Source organism: Sus scrofa, chromosome 4, assembly GCF_054392235.1.
Source record: "Sus scrofa isolate SSC_HxYL_T2T_F1_AM1 chromosome 4, Sscrofa_HxYL_maternal_Yorkshire_Landrace_v2.0, whole genome shotgun sequence".
In the NCBI taxonomy this organism is placed as follows: domain Eukaryota; kingdom Metazoa; phylum Chordata; class Mammalia; order Artiodactyla; family Suidae; genus Sus; species Sus scrofa.
This window is the reverse complement of record NC_139386.1, coordinates 30743885-30760970: the sequence shown is the minus strand read 5'-3', so window position 1 is coordinate 30760970 and position 17086 is coordinate 30743885. Positions and strand designations below refer to the sequence as shown.

At 33.9% G+C, this 17086-nt stretch overlaps 1 protein-coding gene and 1 long non-coding RNA gene across 27 annotated transcripts in view; both read left to right on the top strand.

The window, feature by feature from the left end:
- Positions 1–9655, top strand: part of OXR1 (oxidation resistance 1) — a 519861-nt gene extending 510206 nt beyond the window's left edge. For 25 of the 26 annotated variants that reach the window (XM_013996555.3, XM_013996553.3, XM_085021886.1 and 22 more), the window contains 5 exons: positions 1852–1977; positions 2755–2907; positions 4877–4972; positions 6869–6942; positions 7755–9655. In XM_013996555.3, coding sequence (XP_013852009.2) covers positions 1852–1977; positions 2755–2907; positions 4877–4972; positions 6869–6942; positions 7755–7890 — 585 coding nt within the window. In that variant the 3' untranslated portion in view covers positions 7891–9655. Of the gene's footprint in view, positions 1–1851; positions 1978–2754; positions 3171–3528; positions 3776–4876; positions 4973–6868; positions 6943–7754 lie in introns of those variants that run through there. The other variant, XR_014843493.1, reaches the window with a different exon arrangement.
- A 263-nt stretch (positions 9656–9918) lies between these two features.
- Positions 9919–16314, top strand: LOC146403746 (uncharacterized). The gene is made up of 3 exons (XR_014843519.1): positions 9919–12674; positions 14093–14234; positions 15783–16314. It is a non-coding gene; the product is annotated as an uncharacterized LOC146403746 (long non-coding RNA).
- The last annotated feature ends 772 nt before the right edge of the window (positions 16315–17086 follow it).

Genomic DNA, 17086 nt, shown 5'->3' with positions numbered 1-17086 from the left:
AAGACGTGGCACTGTGGGAAAATGTTTAAAAAATTAATGGATAGCAGGGTTCTCTTCTTTAAGTCTATTTCAATTCTATCACCCCTACATCAAATATCTTAATGGGATGAATTGTTTTTGTCCTTGAGGTTTTCCTGATTGGTATTAGAAATACTTTGGAATAGGGTAGGCTAGGCACTATAACCAGATAAATTATTTAAAATTCTGTGAAAGAATCTTGTGATTTTTTTAGAAATAAGAACTACATATTTGAACTCATTTTTCAGTTTTGTGTATTATCGTGTGTTTTCCTGTTCTTAATGAGATATGCTTTCATGGCTTTGCTAGAACTACTGAATTTTTTTCTTTTCTTTTAATGCTTCTCATGCTGCCTTGGATTTTTTTTAACCTTTCACATCATCAAAATAAGGGTAAAATGTGATGATGTGAAAGAATTAATACAGTTCTCATCAAAAAATTATACAGTTCTAGAACATATATTGGTTGAAAATATATGTTGTTTAGGTTTAGTAAGAAATCTGTTAAAGGAACAAAATAATTTAGTAAGATTTCATTCCTACGTGGAGTCGCAGTTGTCAAGAATTGCTGCATTTTAGTTATCTGCTCCAATAGAATTCTGTTTTCCACTTTAAAACTTTCATCAATAATAGTTATGTTTCACACATTTTATTTCCTAGTATTATTGTATTTTATATGTTAAAATTAATGTGAAAAAATAAGTGCCAACAGAATAAATTGTATAGAATTTAAGTTAACGTTTTTATCACTTTAAGAATATCAGTGTTGTTTCACGTATTTTATTTTCTAATATTATTTCATTTTGTATATGAGAATAAAATTATGAGAAAGTAAGTGCCAACAGAATAAATGTATAGGAATTTGTTTTGAATTAGTCATCGTTTTTAATCACTGTAAGTATATCAGATAATTTTCCATCCAAAAAAACCATACGTTCTTTTTAATGTATCTAATTGTTCTAATTTAAAAAAATAGATTTGAGGGAGTTCCATTGTGGCTCAGCAGGTTAAGAACCCAAATATTATTCATGAGATTGAGGGTTCAATCCCTGGCCTTGCTCATTGAGTTAAGGATGCCGTGTTGCTGCAAGCTGCAGTGGGGGTTGCAGATGAGGCCCTTATCCAGGGTTGCTGTGGCTGTGGTGTAGGCCAGCAGCTGTAGCTCCAATTCAGCCCCTAACCTGGGACTTCCATATTCCACAGGTGAACCCTCCAAAAAAAAAAGAAAAGAAAAGAAAATAGATTTGCGAACAAATTAACTTTTAAATTCATTGTTTGGTTCAGTTAGATTAAAAAAAAAATCCTTGTTAGAAAGTAAAATTTAAAAAAGGCATTTTAAAAAATAACTTTTTCAGTGAAGCAAATAAATTCATATACACATGCACACCAATGAAACATATATTGTGCTAATTTTTAAATTAAAATTTTGGAACGCAGGAAATTTTCCTAATTATTTTTGGCAAAGTTTATGTTTATCATTTTTTAAATAGCACAGATAAAAAACAAGCTAGCTGGCTCACTTTTGTCATTCAACAGAAAAATTAAAATTTGTATGCAACTTAATCTGTTTTTACACAGAAATGTGCGGTTTATCATTCAATACTTGCCCTTCTTAAAGTAGTGGATGAGAAAAATACCTGCTTATGAAAAATTTTTGTCAACATTGGACATGCTGTTATTATTAGATCTGGAGCATCTTTTCCCTTCTAAAATCCTTAATTAAAGCTTTAGCACCTTTTTTAAGGTATAAGTTTGATTTCTCTCAAAAGACTTAAATTTTTGAAGGTTTGTTGCAGTTTTGTATTAATACGCTCTTGCTGTTTACTTCTTTTAGATTACTACAAGGGAAGATATAAATTCAAAGCAGGTTGCTCCAGCGAAAGCAGACCTGGAATCTGAATCTTTTCGACCAAACTTAAGTGATCCCAGTGAACTCTTACTGCCAGATCAAATTGAAAAGGTATGACATACCCACATATGTGCATTTCTGAGTGTGTGTCTGTGACAGTAAAATAGCCTCTTTTCAGTTGTTTTTTGAAATTTGAAGAAGCAGGGCTGTTGCTCCTAGTCTTCCTCTTCAATGAAGAAAAAGTAAACAGAATATAGCAACTAATGTAATAGAAGAGATTAGGAGATTTACGTAAGGAGACATTAAAATAAATAACAATACCAATTTTGGTGGGACAATATAATAGCCAATATTTAATTTCTTATTGTGTACCAACTACTTGCTAGGTTTTTTTCATGTAGTTGTTACAGAACCTGTAGGAGTTAGATACTCTTATTGTCCCATTTTATAAGTTAAGAAACTTGGGTATAGAGAGGTTGAGTAAATGTACAAAGCCACGTGGTTATAAAGTATCGAAGCTTGATTTCTAACTCTAATAATCTGGCTCTAGATTGAGAGGTTATTAATTCAAGCTAAGGGTTCATCACATATTTTTGCTACTTTGATATAGGGGGCACAGCATCTAACTAATCCATGTTTCTTGCCTCTATGCTAATCTGTATATTGTTTGGTATGATTCTTTTCCTAATGAACAATTAACATTTCATGCTGAGAAAGGTACAGTTAGTCTTCACGTGTCTCAGTATCTTTGACAATGATAAATGATTTCTACTGTCATTTTTGTAGGCTGCATTTTATGAAGTACTATTAAATTCCAGCTGGCATTGGTATTTTACAAATTGACAATAAATAGCTATCAAGTATGTGTTAACAATTTACTTTTCAAAGCTTACCAAGCATCTTCCTCCAAGAACAATTGGCTACCCATGGACTCTTGTTTATGGTACCGGGAAGCATGGCACAAGCTTGAAGACCCTGTATCGAACAATGACAGGTTTAGACACCCCAGTGCTGATGGTGATTAAAGACAGTGATGGGCAGGTATGAAAAGTAATGACATTACTTTTTACCTTACCTTTTAATAGATGATAGTAATAACAATAGCTTTAGCATATGCTTTTTTTTTTTTTTTTTGCTATTTCTTGGGCCGCTCCCGTGGCATATGGAGGTTCCCAGACTAGGGGTCGAATCGGAGCTGTAGCCACCGGCCTACGCCAGAGCCACAGCAACGCGGGATCCGAGCCGCGTCTGTGACCTACACCACAGCTCACGGCAACGCCGGATCGTTAACCCACTGAGCAAGGGCAGGGACCGAACCCGCAACCTCATGATTCCCAGTCGGATTCGTTAACCACTGCGCCACGACGGGAACTCCATGCATATGCTTTTGATAAAAATTATTTTATTCACTTTAACTGCTAATTATTGAGTGCTTTTGGTATGCAAGGCAATGCTGAGTCCTATAGAGGATAGATACGAACATGAATAATTTGAGTTTCTGCCTTCAAAGGAATTATAGTCTAGTAGAAAGGAGCGTTAAAATATGTGAATATCTCTACTGCCAAATAAAATATGCCTAGTATAGTGAGAACCTATAAAAAGTAAAAGGGCGGGAGTTCCCATCGTACCATAGCAGAAACAAATCTGACTAGGAACCATGAGGTTGTGGGTTTGATCCCTGGCCTTGCTCAGTGGGTTAAGAATCTGGCATTGCCGCAAGCTGCAGCGTAGGTTGCACTTGCAGCTTGGATCTGGCATTGCTATGGCTGTGGCATAGGCCAGCAGCTGCAGCTCTGATTCAGCCCTAGCCTGAGAATTTCCATATGCCACAGGTGTGGCTCTAAAAAAAAAAGCAAAACAAAACAACAACAACAAACAACAACAAAAAGACTAAATAAATAAATAAAAATGAAAATTAAAGTGGGTTTGAAGGATAAAAGTTGTCCATTTCTCTTTGGGGGAGATAAGAATGAGGTTCAGGGAAAGGGTGGAAATTGGCAGTCTTGAAGTGTGGTTAAAGTTTTGAAGGTTAAAGATACGTGATGATGATACCAAGAACAAAGTCACAGGTAAGCAGAAGGAACACTGATTATTCCTGAAACAGCAAGGTCCTAAATGGGCCAACAAATCTTTGGTATTGTCAGGCCTAGTAGCTTCCTTTGGGGAGATGGAGGAGGTGGTACAGAGGAAGCACAAAGAGAGCTTCTGGCGTGCTCATAACATCCTATTTCTCTGTCTGAATGAAGATTAAATGGGACTTTGCTGTGTGGTAATTCCAAATTGATCTGTACAGTTATGTTTTATATATATACATATCTTGCAATAAGAAAGTCAATTTTTAAAATAATGACTATAAAAATAGAATGTCCAGAGAGAGTGACTGTAGAGATCATCCCTCAGACTCCACATTCCCATTGTATGATGTGGAATCAGACCCAGAGCATTGAAATACCTTGTCCAGGCATCTTAATCACTCATTCCTTTTCTGGGGTCTCTCCTGTGTGTGTAAGGCCAAGACATTAAATACCAAACAGTTCAGACCAAGTTCTGTCCTCGTGAAGTGTAACTGTCTAATGAAGAAAAAAACAGCATACCTTTTTAGTAGTAGAATGTTTACCTATCGTGAGGGGGTTTTGCTTTCTTAAGTGCTACAGTGCCGCAACAGCATCTTATATCCTTATGTATGTACATTGTCCTCCTGAAATGTGTCTGGCAATTTTTAGATTGTCTTTTTAATGTTATTTGTTACAACAATTATATTGCATTATAAATGCTTACTGCATATTTCTATATTTCCAAACTGGGAAAAATCTTTTCTCCTAATTGAGAAACTAATATGCTTTGTACCTGACAGTAATACAAACTGTGTAACAACCAATCATGTTTCCCTTTTTAAATATAAATAGATAAAACTGTGCTAGATTTCTGTTTTTTTGCCTTGCACTTAAACATATATTATGCTTACTGAAACAAATACTCACGTCATTGAATATGCCTTTTTCACCCTTAGGTTTTTGGTGCATTAGCATCTGAGCCATTTAAAGTAAGTGATGGCTTTTATGGTACTGGAGAGACCTTTGTTTTTACATTCTGTCCAGAATTTGAGGTAAGAATAGTTATTCCAGTTATATTCAGTTTGTAAAGAGATGGCAACATGAAAAGAACATTCACTTTGGAATCCTGTGTACATACTTGCATTTGACTTTCAGTCTCTACCTTTTACCAACTGATAACTTATCACTTTTTTGACATTTTGGGCTTCAGCTTTCCTGTGGATAGAATGGGGGTCATAGGAGTTCCCATTGTGGCTCGGCGGTAATGAACCTGTCTAGTATCCATGAGAGCATAGGTTCGATCCCTGGCCTCCCTCAGTGGGTTAAGGATCTGGTGTTGCCGGGAGCTGTGGCGTAGGTCACAGACGCAGCTTGGATCCCATGTTGCTGTGGCTGTGGAGTAGGCTGACACCTATAACTGCCATTTGACCCCTAGCCTAGGAACTTCCATATGCCACACTTGCAGCCGTAAAAAAGACAAAAAAAAAAAAAAAAAAAAAAAAAGGAATGGGGTCATATATGTAACAGGGTTATTTAAAATTTTAATTAGAATTATGTGTGTATAATCCTTGGCATGGTACCAAGCTCAGTAAGGAATATATATCATTATTACCCTTTTTGTTTACAAATTGTCATTACAAAATTCCTAGAAACTTTTAGTGACTAAATAAGTTTAATTAAATCAGTCTTGAAAACTTAAAAAAATAAACTAAATTTGGGTTTAAATAAAAGTGATTACCTATTTTTTCTTTATTGTAGTGTGATTTAAATTAGATATATTCTGATACCATTAAGACCTAAAATTTAAAGATATACATGAATTTTAGTGAATATATGACTTTTCAAAATACTGAATGCAATCTCAGCATCTCTGGAACATTCAGGTTCAGCATGTCAAATAGTTGCTAAGAGACGAAATTATAATCTTGGAAATAGGAATCAATACAGTTGGTTTAAAAAAAGAATGAGTTGTCTTTAAGAACAGTTTCTATAATGAACAAAATAGGATTTGATAACACAATACGAACTTTCTTAACTTGGGTTTAAGAGGCTCACCAGTTTAACCAGTGCTTTTCATTCCTTCCATAAAACATAACAACTAATGCCTACAGCTAACTGGAAGCTTGTAGTTGTTACAGATTTTTGAAGCTTCAGTTGTGCTTGTTTTCAGACCTTTTTTATGATGCTGTTTCTGATAACTAGTAAATTTAAATTTCCTGATAACTAATAAATGTAATTAAGCAAATGTTACATAGCTCTTAAAAAGTGTTAAAGTTTATTTATTGAAAATGAATTAAAATAATTTTGAAAATTTTTATAAAGGTGAGGTGTTAGAACTTGCTATTGTATTAGGTTTGCTATTCATTAGGTTCCATGAAAGGTTAAAAATATTTAAGAACATTACCATCTACAAGTTTTACCCTTGAATTTCCCAAGTGTTCTTATGTTCACTGCTCTTTAAAGAAATTGAAACTAGAAGTCATAAACACATGTTATAGGCTTAAATGAGAATGGTGATAGGCAAATTCTTTACCCAAAGAAAAGACCTTAGTCCCATATAAAAATATTAAAATGTTATCAAATTAATATATATTTATATTTAATGTTAAAATAAAGGTTAATGACATTTCATTTTTTAACTGATTTTTTTACTTTCTTTAATTTTTTTCATTATTCAACTCTTGATACCTATATAGTTAGAAAAAAGTTCATCTCTGTGAAGAAATAGGAAGGTTTGAAGCTTATGTTGTGGTAGAGCACATGCCGTCGTATTTAGTCATATAAACACTGAAACCTAAAGCAGCATGTCATTCTGCTCAGCCTTTTTTGTTTTTGTTGTTTCTCTTGCTATCAATCAAGGTTTTGTTAACTCTTTGGGGTTTAGGGAAACTAACTGTGTAGTGATCATTTTCATCTACATATTTAAAGCATTTTTTTCATTTTTATAGGTTTTTAAGTGGACAGGAGATAATATGTTTTTTATCAAGGGAGACATGGATTCACTAGCTTTTGGTGGTGGAGGGTAAGTCTTTTGAACATTTCCTATGAGATTTTAAAAGGAACTAAAAATTCACTTTTGTTATTTATAAAATCAGCTGTATTTGGAAAGTTTTGAAATAAGAACCCTAATTTGTATATTATGACTAAGAAAGGACATTATTTGGGAGAAGGTGCTTAAATGTAGTATTTGAAACTCTTGGTAGAATATTTGTTTACTCATCTTAAAATGCTATTTAGTTGATTCCCTTTTGATTAAAACCTATCTTTCAGAGTACAGTGATTCCTTGATATTTGAAAGAGAAATATTACTAATCCTTTAGAACTTCTCAAATTTTCAGTTTTCTACCCTGGAGACTATTTTATTGATATTTTAGACAATAGAAATTTGTTTTCCTGTTAAAAGTTTTAGTTTAGTTAATTCCCTTTGCTTAAAATGCTTCTTTCAGAGTACAGTGACTCCTTGATATTTGAAAGAGAAATATTACTAATCCTTTAGAACTTCTCAGATTTTCAGTTTTCTACCCTGGAGACTATTTGTATTGATATTTTAGAAAATAGAAATTTGTTTTCATGTTAAAAATTTAATGACCCCTCCTCCGAGTTTAAAGGTTTGTTTTTTATTTGTTTTGTTGTTAACAATATGAGTTAATCAGCAGTTGCCTGTACCAGCGTGTAAGAAGTAGGGAGTGGTTTGAAAAAAATGATTGTAAAGTTGTTGGATATTGAAATGTCTCATTTAAGTTAATATTTTTACAACCTCTACAATTATTCTTTTACAACTTAGGACGTAAGTATTAAGAGATTGTTGAAATTATTTTCTTCTGTGTCTTACAGGGGAGAATTTGCCCTCTGGCTTGATGGAGATCTCTACCATGGAAGAAGCCATTCTTGTAAAACATTCGGGAATCGTACACTTTCTAAGAAGGAAGATTTCTTTATCCAAGACATTGAAATCTGGGCTTTTGAATGAATATAATGTTCTCTGTATAAGCAGGATAATGGCCCAAACCTGACATGGACAAACAAGCACTGTTTGGAAAGTTCAAAAAGCAATACAACGTAACATGTAACTTGTGCTTTAAATTAGTTCGTATCACCATTTATTACAGCTATAATTTTGGAATTATTTTTAAAATCATGTTTCTTTTCCAGACTTCTTTAGGTTTAGTCCATGGTGTGGGTCCATGCAGTGTAACAGCTTAGGTTTTGTCAAAATTTGGTAGCATTTTGATCATAGTGACCCCCTCATCTACAGTCCATGTTATCTTAGTCTCCTAATAGGATGGTGCTCTTTTGTTGAACCTGTTTTGGTTTATTATTTCTTAAACTATATTGATTGTTTTACCAGAGTAGTGGAACCTGGGATATTGAGGGAATGAAGACTAGATACCGCTGTATCTGTGAGGTTGGCACAGGTAACTTTCGGACATGCTCAACTTAGGAAGGAAAAAACACATGCCAAAATAATGCATAATACTTCATGGGCCACTCAGTTTTAGTTTTAATTCACACTACAACATTTTCTTTATTAGTTTTGCCTATATTCTCAATTTCATTTTAATAAAAATGAAATTTGAGGAGAATTCTGATTGTAATAGACCACAATGCATATGATCTGCAGGTTTGGGCATCTGCTTTCATCACTGAATTACCTGATAAAGAGTTACAAAATGACAAAGGAGAATGAGAACTTGATGATTCTACTGGATTTAATATATCAAGCAAGAAAATATACTATTTACATATTTGTAGCTTAGCAGGGCATTATCATAACTACAAAAACTATAAAACGGATGCATATTTCGTCAACATATTGTGTCAGGTATACTGTTTTATAGTTCTGTTGTTTTAGCCTTGTTGCACACCAACTCCCAAAATATAGGTTCCTGTTCAAAAGGAAAAACAAAAACTCGTGATTTTTTTGAGTGGTATGTGTTATTGATTACCATTAGCATTTGCTGTTATAAAGGGGCAGTGATTATAGTAGAATATTTAACTCAGTAGACTTGTTGAATATGCAAACATACTGTCAAGTGACCTCAAAAAAAAAAAGATAGAATATATCAGTAGTTCTTATCCTCTTTTGTAGGAAACCAATAATAAGCCATTGTGGCAATAATTTATCATTTAATTTCAAAGCTTCATGTTATGCAAGAAAAAAAAAAAATCCTGCTGTTATACATGTGACAGTGACCTTGTGCTGAAATTTCAGCTATTCCAGATAAACATTGTATATTATCTTGTAAATTAATGTTTAAAAGTAGTTTTGTTCTTATAGAAAGTGTCGATTGCAGATTGCTTATAGCACTTTAAATTATTCTGGAAATGAAGTTATAAGCCAGATATGTTGGCTTAAGTAGTTTTAGTTGTATAGTACTTGAATATATTTAGATCTTTTGAAAGTTTAGATAATTATCTAAAGAAAGCCTAATGCTAATGAAAAAGAAAGTCTGATATTCTATTTAATATGCTATTGCTAAAATGAATAGAAATGCCGAGCATTGTTTCCTTGTCAATGTAAAGCTCTCATTAAAAGTTACTAACAGTATATAGATTAAATGTTTACAATATAGGGAACTGTAAATAAATATCTCAGTTTTTCCCCCTTTGGGCTTCCACAGCAGTATTATTGTCTTTGTGGAGTTGACTAATCATAAAAAAATCCTGTATTGGATTTTAATTACAATAAGATCATAGTGGTATATACCAAATAAAATTAAATACGTAAATATAAATTTGAGTTTGGATTTATTGAATAATCAAGTTATTTTTATATTTAAGAAGTCTTTGATTAAACACACTACTCTCCACCATTTATGAAAGGTGGTCCTAGGAACTGTGGTGGTGGTGGTGCTGGTAATAGTGATGAAAGAAAGCATTCAAGTTGAGGGAACACCACAGTTTAAAAAATGGGGTTGTAAGAGGGTACTAGACACATCAGGCAGTAGTATGAGTCATTTGTTATTTTTAACATCTGTCTCTGTTTTTTTGGGGGGCGACTTTTTTTGGTGGGGAGTACATAGCAAAGTAAGACTGATTTTATAAAGAACTTTGTTTTTGTGCCATGTCAAGAAATTTAGGTTTGTTTTTTTATCTCATAGGAGCAATTAAGAAAATTTGAGTGAAGAAATGACATGATTAAATTTGCACTTTAGGAAGATGTCTGAAAAGAAGATTAGTACAGAGAACACCTGGAGACAAGGAGACTAATAAACAAGCCTGTCAAAAAGTCCAGAGAAAAAAATGATGAGGCCAGAATAAGGATAGTAGCAATGGTGATTAGAAAGGAGGCATGGATGTGAAAGAGATATAGGAGTTAGGATTAATAAAATATGGGTATTAATTGAATATCGGAAAGAGTTAAGATAGCTCTGGGGTTTTTTACTTAGAAAGTGGGTGTATTGTTCATAAAGCTGGGAAATGTACAAGGAGTATCAGTAAATTAGGCTAGTTGTAGACTTCATAATAGTGTAATAAGAAACTAGAGAACAGATTGGGGATGAGGGGATTTAATATTCTGTTCTGATAGATTAAAAGATTTTCAAATCAACAACATGTAGGTAAACACTAAAGCCATAATTCATGGATAAGATGCCCTTGGGGATTACAGACTGATCGAAAAGACAATTCTTGAGATAGATTTTGGGAGTATAGTAATATTAAGTGATAAGTAGAAGAAGAGGCTCTAAGCTTTCTTTCTCAAACAGCTAGAAGAGCAACCACAAATTTAACCTAATAAAAATAGAAAGTAGGACAAAATGAAGATAGGAGCAAAAATCAATAAAATTTAAAACAAGCATAGAAAACAAAATTGGAGAATAAAAAAATTGTAAACTCTAGCAAGATTAAGAAAAAGAAAGGAATTTAAAAGGAGACATCATTGGAGCCATGAGACCTTAAAGAGCTAGGATAGTATGAACAACTTTGCATCAATAAACTTGACAATGTAAATGAAATGGAAAAATGTTTTGGAAAATAGAATTATATTAAACTAATCCAAGAAGAAATAGAATTTTTGTATTAAAAAAGTCGAATCTCTTAATTAAAAAAAATAATAAACCTTCCCACAAAAAACTCAGGCCTGTGTGGTTCTACTGGGTAATTCTTTTAAGTATTTAAGGAGAGACAGTATCAGTCTTAAATGAGTTCTTCCAGGATACTGAGAAAAAGGAGGACTTCTGTTACTGAGGCGAGCATGACCTTGACACCAAAACTTTACAATCCTTCCAACAATAAAATAGAAATACAGAACAGTGTCATGTGAACATAGATACAAAATCTTACCTAAAATAGTCACAAATCAAATTCAGCACTATGTGAAAGAATAATATATTACAGCAAAATTGGGTTTATTCTAAGAAAGCAAGAGCAGTTAGCATTTTGAAATTGGTGCTATTTGCCAATTTATAGAAATAAAAATCTATGATCATTTCTCCAAAAGCAAAAGAAGCACTTGATGAATTTCAATGCCTGTTTATGATAAAAGCTCTTAGCAAACTAGGAAAGAGGAATCTTCCTTATTGATGAAAAAATTATCCTTAAAATCTTTAATCTTTAATGGTGAGTTATTGAAAGTTTCCTCCCAGATAGGAAACATGACAGTGATATTCAACATTCTCCTAGTAATTCCAACCACTTCTATAAAGCCAGAAAAAGAAAAGGCAGGTTATAGAGGGAAGGACTTTAAATATTATTTGTATATGACATAATTGTGGACATAGAATATTTCAAAAAGATCAAATTATTGAAATTAGCTGATTTAGCAAGGTCACTAAATACAAGTTCGATATTTTAAAAAGAATAACTTTTTTATGTACAACCAACATGAAGAAAATGAAGCTTAAAAACTATCATTTGTAATATTCTTGAAAATATTGGCTATTTAAAAGTTAGAAGAACATAAATAGGAAGGGTATCATACTCATGATCAGAAGACAATATTGAAAGGTGTCAGAGAATCTGTATTAACAGTGAAAATCTTGGCCAGGTGTATTTGTGCAAATTAAGCTGTTCTGTAATTTATATGGAAATGTAAAGGCAAAAGATAGTTAAGACAACGTTGACGAATGAGGCTCTGGTGTTAAATACCAGACAGTTGTAATCAATTAAAAAGCTGATTAAAACAATGTGATATTGGTCAAAGGATATATATACAAAGGAATAGGTCAAAATCAAAAGCTAGCAGCAAACTGATTTTTTAAAAAGATGACACTGCTGCTCAATGGAGAGGATGGTCTTTTTACTAAATGGTACAGGATTAATTGGATGGAACAAAAAATCTTGACCCATCTCATACTGCATACGGAAGTTATAGATTGTAGATCTAAATGTGAAAAGTGAAACTTCTTTTAGTCTGAAAAATGTGGGAGGTATAGGAGAATATCATCATGACCTTAGGATACACATACTTTGGACATAAAAACACTAAAGGAAAAAAATGGTAAATAATTCCGTGTTATAATTTTAAGAACTTTTCATCAGAAGATATTAAAAATGAAGAGGCAACCAGTGGAGTGGACGGTTTTTGTAATATATAGATATAATGAAGATCTCATATGCACAATATATAAATGACTATGAATTTAAAAAAAAACTCAACAGAAGAAAAGGCAGATGACTTTGGCAATGCCTAAGAATATTAACATAGCCAATAAAAGCTATTTTCAAAAGGAATGTGAAGTGGAACAACTTTGGAAAACATTTTTTGACAATATTCTCCTAAAGCTGACTTTGGACAGCAAATTTACTTCCTTGGTATGTACCCAACAGTAATGTATATATTTGTTTACCAAAAGACATGGACTAGAATGTCTATAGAAGAACTATTCACTTTTTCTTTCTCTTCTCCTGACCATCTTCCCATTCCCTCTATACACTTACCACTTACCTATTTTGCTGAATCTAATTCTGTTATACTTAACATAAATATTTATGTGCATCTCTTAAGAACAAGACTATCCTTTTAATAACCATGGTAAATGATCAAATTCAGGAAATTTAGCATAATACAATAAAATGATTGAATATGAGATCCAGTTTTTCATTTTCCCAATTGTTCTATTAATATATATATATTTTTTTTTTTCTTCTTTTCAGCTGTGCCTCTGGCATACGGAAATTCCCAGGCCGGGGTCAAATCTGAGTTGCAGCTGTAGCAACTGCAATTGGATTCTGGATTCTGGAGTTCCTATCATGGCTCAGCAGTAACGAACCACATGAGGATGTGGGTTTGATCTCTGGCCTCGCTCAGTGGGTTGATACAGCATTGCCATGAATTGTGTAGGTCGCAGATGCAGTTCAGATCCTGCATGGCTGTGGCATAGGCCAGCAGCTCCAGCTTCAATTTGACCCCTAGCCTGGAAACCTCCATATGCCGCAGGAGCAGCCCTAAAAAAAAAAAAAAAAGACACAGAAACACTGGATCCTTAACCCACTGCACTGGCTGGGGATCAAACCCACACCACCTCAGAGACAGGGCCAGAGCCTTAGCCCACTGCACCACAGCGGGAACCTCTCTAGTAATGTCTTTTATTAAGTATTATTTTTCCTAATCCATGATCTAATTCTAGAATCTGCATTGCATTTAGTTCTTTTTGATCTCCTTTAACCTGGAAGAGCTCATTAGCCATTCTTTCTGTTTTATGACAGTGATATGTTTTTGAAGAGTTCAGGATTATAGAATTTCCTTCAATATGAATTTGTCTGTATTTTTCCTGTATTTGAATTTAGGTTATACAGTTTTGGCAAGAAAACCACCAAACTGATATTATGTCTTCTGTGTCATATTAGGATGCACATAATGTATGTTTATTCACTTATCGGTGATATTAGCTTTGACTGATTAAGATAGTATCTATCATGTTTCTCCACTGCTATCAATTTTTCCCCTTGTAATTAATAAGGAATGTGTAGGGAAATACTTTGATATCATAGATACTCTGTTCTTTACCAAATTGTCACTATGTTTTTGGTATCTATTAAGGTTTATCACCTGAATTACTAAAAACGTTGCAAAATGGTGACTTTTTAAATTCTTTTATTCTTCACATATTTATTACTTGGCATTTACTATAAGGAAGACTTTTGTTTCTCCATCATTTGAAAATTTACATTATCAGTATGGAATGATGGGTTCTTTTTTGATTCAGAATGTCAATCCATTTCTTTCCTAGATTTAACGAGTGGGAACCCCATCAGACTGACTTCGGTGCTTTTTCTATTTCCTTGAGCGCTTGCTTGCTTTTAGTGCAACAAGATGTTTCAACCCTACCTGGACTTTCTGTAACCCAGTCTTAGAATCAGCCATTTCTTCAGGTAGAAGAAATATTTCCTTTTAAGTAGAATGGTATTTTCAAATTGGGATATTAGAAACACTTGTTGCTACTGGGGTGACATTGTTTCTCTAAGGTTTTTCAAGAGACAGAGAGGAAATATATACACCATGATTGCATATTGATACCTCTAATTTCAATCTAACATCGTAGAATTCTTCCTTGTCTTCCCTCATTCTATGTCTGTTATCTCTCTTCTCGCAGAGTGAGAGCATCCATATAATTGTTTAATCAGACAAATGCACACATTAGTTTCAGGATTACTACACCTTTATCCACACAAACAACAAAACAGAGTAAAATTTGATATTCTTTTGCAATTTTTTATGTCTTTAGACTAAAGTTCTTTAATTGAGGTATAGAATTCAAAAGTCAGGTACTTTTTTTTCCTGCTGTGGGGTTGTTTTAATCATTTAAAATAGAATTAGGTGCAATACTTTTGTTGTATTCAATTTTAGTTTTTTTCCTGTCTTCAAAGTTAATTTTACTTTTTGTGTGTAAGATATTTAAAATGTACCAAAAGTCAAAACTACAGAACTGTCTTCTGTCTCATTCAACCTGTTTCCACCCACACCTACAGAAAGTCGATTTAATTATTTACGGTTATTCTCTCTTTTCAAAGTATAGATTATATACAAAAAAATATATACATACATAATCTAATGTGTGTACATATGTTGCATAAAATCCAGGGTGTGTGTGTATACACTCAAATACACAGAAAATAACCATTTCAGTTCAAAAAGATTTTCCCTACATTTTTTCAATTGAAGAATAATTGATTTACAGTATTAATTTCAGGTGTACAACATAATGATTCAGTATTTCCATAGGGTATAATATTCCCTGTGCTGTACTATATGTCCTTGTAAGCTTATTTATTTTATGCATGGTAATTAGTACCTCACAATCCCCTACATCTATCTTGACCCTTCCCCCAGAACTCCCCATATCCATTAGTTTTCTATATCTGAGTCTATTTCTGTTTAGTTATTTTTTTGTGTGTGTCTTTTTAGGGCCACATCCACAGCATATGGAGGTTCCCAGGCTAGGGATCATTACTGGGGCTACAGCTGCCAGCCTACACCACAGCCCAGCAACGCTGGATCTTTAACCCACTGAGCAAGGCCAGGGATCAAACCCACATCTTCATGGATACTACTCAGGTTCCATTAACCACTAAACCACAATAGGAACTCCTGTTTCTGTTTTGTTACATACATTCACTGGTTTTATTTTTCAGATTCCACATATTAGTGATAGCATATAGTATTTGTCTTTCCCTGTCTGCTTTAGTTCACTAAATGTTATGCCCTCCAGGTCTATCCATGTTTTTGCAAATGGCAAAATTTCATTCATTCCTATGCCTGAGTAATAGTACTCTGTGTGTGTGTGTATCACATCTTCTTTATCCATTTATCTGTCGATGGACACTTAGGTTACGTCCGTATCTTGGCTACTGTACTTTGAACATTGGGGTGCATGTATCTTTTCTAATTAGTGTTTTTGTTTTCTTTAAATATATACCAAGAGTGGAATTCCTGGATCACGGCAGTTCTCTGAGGAACCTGCATATGTTTTACACAATGGCTGCACCAATTTACATTCCTACCAGTGATGTATAGGTGTTCCCTTTTCTCCACATCCTCTCCAACATTGTTTGCTTTTTGTTTTTTTGGGGGTTTTTTTGTTTTGTTTTTTTGCTATTTTAGGGCCGAACTCATGGCATATTGAGGTTCCCAGGCTAGAGGTTTAATCAGAGCTATAGCCGCTGTACTATGCCACTGCTCACACCAGTGCTGCGGGTTCTATCCCCCACCAATCGAGGTGAGGGATAGAACCCGCATCCTCATGGATCCTAGTCGGGTTTTTTAACCACTGAGCCACAAAGGGAAGTCCCTCACCAGCACTTGTTATTTGTGTTCTTTTTGATGATACCCATTTTAAGAGGTGTGAGGTGATATCTCATGGTTTTGATTTGCATTTCCCTGATGATTAGCAAGCCGAGCATCTTCTCATGTGCCTGTTGGCCATATGTATGTCTTTAGAAAAAAAAAAAAAAATGTCTATTCAAGCTGCCTGCCCATTTTTTTAATTGAGTAGTTTTTTTAAATATTGAGTTGTATGAACTGTATATTTTGGTTATTAACTACCATTTATACATATTTTCTTTCTTTCAGTAGATTATCTTTTAATTTTTTCTATCATTTCCTTTGCTATGCAAAACCTCTAAATTTAATTGGGTCCCATTTGTTTATTTTTGCTTCTCTTTCATTTGAAGGAGGCAGAGGCAAAAAAAGTCCATTGTGGAGTTCCTGTCATGGCTCAATGGTTAACAAATCCAACTAGGAACCATGAGGTTGCGGGTTCAGTCCCTGGCCTTGCTCAGTGGGTTGAGGATCCGGCTTTGCCATGAGCTGTGGTGTAGGTTGCAGACGCGGCTCGGATCCTACGTTGCTGTGGCTCTGGTGTAGGCGGGTGGCTACAGCTCTGATTCGACCCCTAGCCTGGGAACCTCCATATGCTGCAGGAGCGGCGTAAGAAATGGCAAAAAGAAAAAAAAAAAAATCCATTGTTATGGCTTATGTCAGAAGAGTGTTCTGCTTGTGTTTTCTTCTAGTAGTTTTATGGTTTCCAGTCTTATATTTATTTCTTTAATCCATTTTGAGTTTATTTTGTATATGGTATAATAAAATGTTCTAATTTCATTCTTTTACATGTATCTGTCCAGTTTTCCCAGCATTCCTTATTGAAAAGAGGCAGTCTTTTCCCTACTGTACATTCTTGCCTTCGTTTTCACAGAGTAATTGTATATTTCTGTGCTATTATATTCTG